Source organism: Agrilus planipennis, unplaced genomic scaffold, assembly GCF_000699045.2.
Source record: "Agrilus planipennis isolate EAB-ADULT unplaced genomic scaffold, Apla_2.0 scaffold10, whole genome shotgun sequence".
NCBI lineage: Eukaryota > Metazoa > Arthropoda > Insecta > Coleoptera > Buprestidae > Agrilus > Agrilus planipennis.
This window is the reverse complement of record NW_020442465.1, coordinates 2,944,265-2,951,334: the sequence shown is the minus strand read 5'-3', so window position 1 is coordinate 2,951,334 and position 7,070 is coordinate 2,944,265. Positions and strand designations below refer to the sequence as shown.

Sequence of the window (7,070 nt, the reverse complement as noted above, 5' to 3'; positions counted from 1 at the left end):
CAATAATGGAAAGTATAAATTATGATTAGTAGGTGAGGAATTAGAGAATCAAATTCTGTCTATACTAAAGAAATTTATTTAATATTTATACTATATACATTAATTTCTTGTTGTTTACATAAATGTTACCAATTATTTGTTTACAACAAATTTTTACAAATAAAAGCATCACAATAAAAAGATAAGTATTTACATCAAGATAATGTGCTATTAATCGAAAATTTATAAACCTTATTACTTTCTTCTTCTTTCTTAAAAATTACATTACTTTACAAAACTTTTATTAATTATTGGGAGTTTCTTTTATATTTTCTTAAACTCCTACTTGAATAAATCTTTACATTAAATTTGCGCTTATTTTTAACAAATGAATAATAATTTGGATTAAAAAATTAGTACACACTTACATTGACCCAACTTTTTATATGCTTTTAACAAATTTAGTAGTAGAAATAGTGTTAAGAATCAATTAAAGATGTTCTTTTCTATTAACATACAATAACTTTGCAATTACAAATTACTCACTTGCTATTTTCTATTAACAAAGATCCATTGTTATTGCTAGTAATTAAGTTTTAATGGACAAATAAGTACTTTATGGTAGTCAACTGCAAAAGCAGATATACAAATTTTCCTTTTTACAAAATTGTCATATTTCAGAGGTGTTGCATTGCTTTCCCTCGTTAGTCGGTTGTGATAATATTTGAATTGTTTACTGCTCCTGTGTCGGATGGATTTTGAGGATACTCCATGAAGCCAGTAAGAAAACGTACGTAGTTCACTAGACACTTAGCTCAGAAAACCCAGCATTTCAATCAATGTTTGATTGATGATGACTGTACTTTATTCGCATATGCCAGTTCCATTTCATGGTTTTGTTTCCTTCATTATTTTCAGCTGTAAATAACAGAAAACCTCTTACAATACAAATTAATAATTACAATAATTAACAGATCCTAACGTTGTTTATGTTGCAAGGAAAGATATGGTGAAAATTACACAATTAAATAAATACACTTACTTAATATTACAACAGGATATTAGATATTATTTCTAAATTGAGCAGAGAACTAAAATGTTTCTATAAAACAATTAAAATACGTTAGTATTTAAGTAAAAAATTCATTTTTGTATTCCGGAATTTAAAATTGTTATAAAGTTAAGGTTAAATTGTCTCACATGACAGCTTAACACATCTGTCATATTTTTCATTGCCAGGGTAGTGTCTATGTTATGGATTAACGGTAAGAGTTCTTTTCTTTTGTTATGAACCAATCGACATTTATTTTTATAACGCATGGAATCGGTAAAAATAATAACAATAACGAATTAAGTTTTTTATTAAATTTCGCATTCCCTTACGTTTTCAATCATTAGCAATTTTTTTATCAGCTTCTTAAACATAGTAAGGAGCATTATCGCTGTATTTTAATGTGTAGTTAAGAAAACCTACAGGCTAACACCCCAGAAAAACTCTTTTCACGGGTAGCTTTAAAAACCCCTTAAATACGTATTGTATTACCAATTTGATTTGAAGAATAATAAATTATGCTAAAGTTAAGGTTGAAATACAATTTTCCATACACGTTTGCTCCCCATTTCACTCTTAGGGGTTGATTTTTGCAAAATCCTTCCTGAGTGCACATCTACAGCCTAAGAGAGACACATTTTTCAAATATTATGCTTTCATCTTCAACTGTGTGCCACAGAATTGTATTACACATAAATATACGTAGATATAACAGTACAAGATTAAACACCATGTTATTTGTAATTCAATTTTAATATTCTTCATGACAATAAGTTGCTTTATCTTACAACGAATAAATAAGTAAATTGAAGTATTAATTACGAACATTAAATTTTAAATTAAGTTTTCCAGATTAGTATGATGTTTTTTGAAATGTGCTTCAACATATTTTTTCTTGGTATAACTTTTTGTACACATGTTACATTTAAATGGCTTTTCTCTAATTATTTGATGGCACCTCTGAATATGAGTTTTTAAATATGTTTTTCTAGAAAATGATTTTTCACACATGTCGCATTTATATGGTTTTTCGCCAGTGTGTGTTTTAATATGTGACCGTAAAATATTCCTCCAGGCAAACTGCTTCTGACAAATTTCACACTGAAAAGGTTTGTCGCCCGTATGAACCCTTTCGTGGTCTTTTAGTGCCGAAATTGTTTTAAAACTTTTTTCGCACTGGACGCAGTTGTGAATTTTAATGCCGGTGTGATCCATTTTGTGGCACTTTAAGGCTTGACGACTTAAGAATTTCTTTTCACAAAATTGACATTGGTAAAAATTATTTGAATGGTCGTGCATACGAAAATGGTCTTTTAAATGGCTTATGTCTGAAAACGCTTTCTTACATACTTCACATATAAAAGGTTTCTCTTCAGTATGAATTTTTATGTGTCTTTTCAGGTTTTTTATCTGCATAAATGTTTTCTCACAAATTGCGCATATATACAATTTCTCATCTGTGTGACTACGTAGATGACGCCGCAAATGATATTTACTTTTAAATTCTTTTTCGCATAATATGCATTTAATTTTTTCACCGTTAGTATGTACTGAACTATGGTAATTTAAACCAGTTTTACTCAAGAATGATTTCGGACAAAAAGTACATCTAAATGGCTTTTTACCGAAATGCGCCAAGTTGTGCATTTTGCAAAATTTTTTGGTAGTAAATTTTTTGTTACAAATATTACACTTAAATAGTTTTATTCCGAAGTGCTTAAAAATATGTTGTAATATACTCGATTTATATGAGAAACTTTTGTTACACGTTTCGCACTTAAATGATTTAACTTTTTTGTGCAATTTTAAGTGTTTTCGCGCGTAATTTTCGCTAGCAAACTTCTTTACACACAATTTGCAAGAGTAACATTTTTGTGTGACATGAGACAATGTATGAACTTTCAATCTATAAGGTGTAATAAAATTTTTCTTACATTTTTTGCACTGGTTTTGTTTGTTTGTATCATTGGTAGCATGGGTTTTACTGTGAACTCGAAATGTCTGATAACTACTAAACAATTTTCCACATAAACTGCATTGAAATCTTTTATAATTAAGATGCCTATCGACGTGTTCTTCAAATTCTCTTTTTTCGAAAAATCGTTTTTTACATGTATCACATTCGTAACGTTTTACTTTGAGATGTATTCTCTTGTTGTGTAAAGTTAAGTATTCCACTTTTGTGAAATTCTTATTGCACATTTTACAAACGAAAAGCTCTTGTTTAGAACCAGAATTACAATTTTTTGAAGGGTTTTCATTAGTATGGCTGCTCATGTGAATTTTTAAATCCGCTGATGTGTAATAATGATTTTCACAAAATTGGCATGGAAATTCCAAATGCATTTTAAAGTGTTTTTGCAATAAAATTTTTGTATTAAAGCGATTTTCACATATTTGACACTTAAAGGGGAGGCTTTCCTTATGGAGGTCGTCAATATGTCTATTAAATTGTTCTTCGTCTCCAAAAGTTCGTTCACATACTACACACTCAAAATGTCCTTTTTCAGCACAATGTTTTTGAAGATGTAAATTAAAATACGTTATTCTACAATATGTTTTTCCACAAATATTGCATTGAAGGGGCTGATTATCGTCATCAGCATTTGTAGTTTCACTTTTACCATCCATGCTTATTCAAAGAGCAGGTTTTGTTAAAAAAATATGCAGTTGTGATGTACTTTTTCAAATTTCTTATTTCGTAGTATAATAACTTTTACGGGAAAAGAATAATGATATATTACCTTTCTTTGCAATCAATAGTTGAACCCGAGACATGCGCAAAATTCAGACAACATACATATAAATAGGAAGAATTAAACATACACATTAAAAGACAGTTTTGGTAAAAAGCAATTTTTCCACTAAAATTTTTAAAAAGTGAATTCCAAATCGTTTTTTAAAATGCCATCCCTAACTGACCGTTAATTGTTCGTCATTTTCACTTATTTTTGTGNTTAAATAGAATTACATGCATGCTTGTTGTTTATTTGTCTTTTTATTCGTATGGAACGCGTTTTTAATTATTAAGTAAATTCCTTTCAATATACAGGACACATTTGAGAACTAAATTTCTTCTTTAAAAAGAAGTATTAATACAATTAAAAATAAAAGGGTATTATTTTAAAACAACTCAAACTCTGCTTTTTGTGCGTTTATACCTTATACCGTGAACGTCCTGTACTCATAAAGTTTCGACTAAATAATTAATAGGTATATAATAAAATTACCAGGTTCACATTCAGTGTCGTTATGTTGTGTGGCAGCGGTGAAAATTTTCTTCTCGTTTGTATATCGACTATTATTATAGACTTATTGCAAAACTTTTTAAATTTTTCCCTTTCGGGTTTTTCTTATTTTTATTTATGAAAAATCTTTACAGCTGCTACGTAAATGTATACCGAATTCCCTATGTGCGACGTCTCTCAGCTGTTTTATTAATGTGATTCATAATAAATATTAAAAAGTAAAACTATAAATGTAACGTAGAAAATGTCTGTACAGACCATTAAAGCACCCACAAATGGGATAAATGAATCGTCCTCTACGAGCAATCTCATTATTAGTATATGTTATTATCAAGATATTAAAATTCTGAATGCTTCAGGTCTCCCGTTTTAAAGTATCTATTTCTCATATTTTTTTCTGTAGTCAATTCAGTTCACCATCGTCAGTCAAAAAATTGATTGGGCACGCACCTCTGCCCTTCCTATTTGGAGCTAATCTTCACATTTTCTGAAACTATAATATCCCACATCTTTAACGATTTGCGAACAATGATCTAATCCCGGTATACTGCTCCATTCTTGTTTCTACCGCTAATATGTCTCCCAAAATAGTCATTGTGTCACAAGCTATTCTATCTCTCCTTTTTCCTCCTGTTGACTTCCGTTATGCCCTCTGTTCTTCTGCTCTTTCCAATCGCTTCTCATTCGAAACGTTACCTTGCTTCAAACATACGCTCTTACACAGTTTTCTAGTTTATCATCACCAATATTTATATTATTTCACTGAAACTTTCAGAATTTTAGTAGTTTTTTGGTAACCATTTAAGATTTATCCATATATATGTACGTTATGTATTGAGGAGGATTGGCTTAAAATGCTCTTCGCCCTGTGACTAATGAGCTCATGGGTTGGTACCTTTTTAATAAATCATCTGACAAGTTTTAAGGGGAAGTAAATTTTGTAAATTTATGATTTCAAAATAAATGCTATATTAAATTCTAATCAAAAGCTCAACCGGAGGAACAAAAACTAAGCAAGTCTGAGGACACTTTAAAACAATCCATTATTTAAAATAAAATGCTTTCAATGGTCTGTCCTGCCAGGCTATAGATCCCTTAAACCCTAACAGGTTGTTAGCATTTAGATAGATACTTAAGTAACAGGTAAAGCAATATTTAACTCAGAGAGATGTGTATTAAATTAATCGCGCACATGTGTAGATACCGTCTCTAGAATGAAAAATATTGCAGGACAATATTGCTTTATTTAGTCAGATTCCAGTCGATCCACGGTAACAATAAAGTATTGATAAACTACCCTTGACACAATTGAGTAATAATGCACTGGAAGTCAAAACATGTTTGTTGAATCGACCGTTTTAGGTTTTCTTTTTTGTGATATTCGATGTATGTATTGGTGATGATTATTAAGTAGAGTACTAAACAATTTTGCTGAATAAGCTAACAAAAAAAAAATAAGTTCGTCATACTTTTTTTGATTAAATTAAATCCTCCAAATCCAATTGCTAACAGAAAAATATTTGAAATCTGTAACGGACTTCATGAAACTGGTATATCAGTGGTGCGTAAAAGACAAGCACGCTATCACAGTAGGATTTGATACAAGAATTAATCAAAAATTACGTTCGTTTATTAAAATAAAATTTCAACATGAATATTTAATGACTAATTCGTATTTATATCCTAATTTAAACTATTTTAATAATTACGTTCAGTAGGATCCTGTGTTATGAATATTATGTGTGTGACGATAGCTATCTTTCCATCGGCATTAAGTAAGTAAGTAGATGTTTTAGAAGACGACCTTTTATTTATTTTTTACCAGAGNAACTTATTTATTATTTAAAACGTTTAATAATTACAGTTGAAGACAAATCAAGGAGACACTGGAAATGTTTAAGGCATTATCACATACAGTTCGTCCACCATCAAAGTAATGTAAGCTTTAAGGCTTTGGTTTTCTGTCTGCTGACCGTCGAGAAATGTCCACATATTCTTGCTTGTTTTAATGGACCTCCTCAAAGCATTGATAGTTTCCTCTTCAGATTTTCTTATGCAAAACGATAAGCAATTGTATGGATATTGGAACGCAACTTCTTGCTTTTAGTTTTCAAAGGTGAGTGATGAATCCATTAACTCATTTATTCAAAGAGAAAATGAATTTGTTTAGTTGCAGATTACGAGATTTAATGAGCCATTACAGTGATTTTGGAATAAAATAATTACCAGTCCATTCTTGCATGAATATTTACCACTATGATGAAGTAAGAGGTACAGTCATCTATATACAGCTTAGAAAAGGATCCTTTTGATTTTTAATTTCAACAGTACATCATATTAAAAGCAAACAAATTATTGTTATCTATTTAGTGATAGCATGTAGATAATTTATTATGATCATTATAAATTGTTAAATGCCTTTGCAATAATAAAGTTTAATTGTTAAATTATGCCTTTTATTTAATAATATATATAAATAAGTAAATGCTCTCATATCATAACTAGCATATATCAGGCTAATTTTGTTGATTTTGTATCAGGAGAGCATAAGTATTGATGTTGAAAAAATCCTATTTTTGGTAAATTTCTTGTCCTAAAAGACCCGAATCAACTTATGCTCTCCTAATACAAAATTCGAAATTTTTAGTAATTTCTTAATTGAGGTATGAATACGAGGTCTGTTCAACAAAAAATTTGTCAAAAAAAGATCTTAATCAACTTATGCTCTCCTAATACAAAATTCGAAATTTTTAGTAATTTCTTAATTGAGGTATGAATACGAGGTCTGTTCA

General features: G+C 29.6%; 1 protein-coding gene and 1 long non-coding RNA gene across 2 annotated transcripts; one reads left to right on the top strand and one right to left on the bottom strand.

The window, feature by feature from the left end:
* Positions 1-1,864: 1,864 nt before the first annotated feature.
* On the bottom strand, positions 1,865-3,964 carry LOC108734068 (gastrula zinc finger protein XlCGF26.1). Its single transcript, XM_018465458.2, has one exon. The coding sequence runs from the start codon at positions 3,659-3,661 to the stop codon at positions 1,865-1,867; it is 1,797 nt and encodes a 598-aa protein (XP_018320960.2). The 5' UTR covers positions 3,662-3,964.
* A 2,148-nt stretch (positions 3,965-6,112) lies between these two features.
* On the top strand, positions 6,113-6,725 carry LOC112906608. Its single transcript, XR_003232460.1, has 2 exons — positions 6,113-6,394; positions 6,449-6,725. It is a non-coding gene; the product is annotated as an uncharacterized LOC112906608 (long non-coding RNA).
* Positions 6,726-7,070: the final 345 nt, after the last annotated feature.

Coding starts and splice junctions, on each gene's coding strand:
- LOC108734068 (XM_018465458.2), bottom strand. CDS start 3,661: ATGGATGGTAAAAGTGAAACTACAAATGCTGATGACGATAATCAGCCC.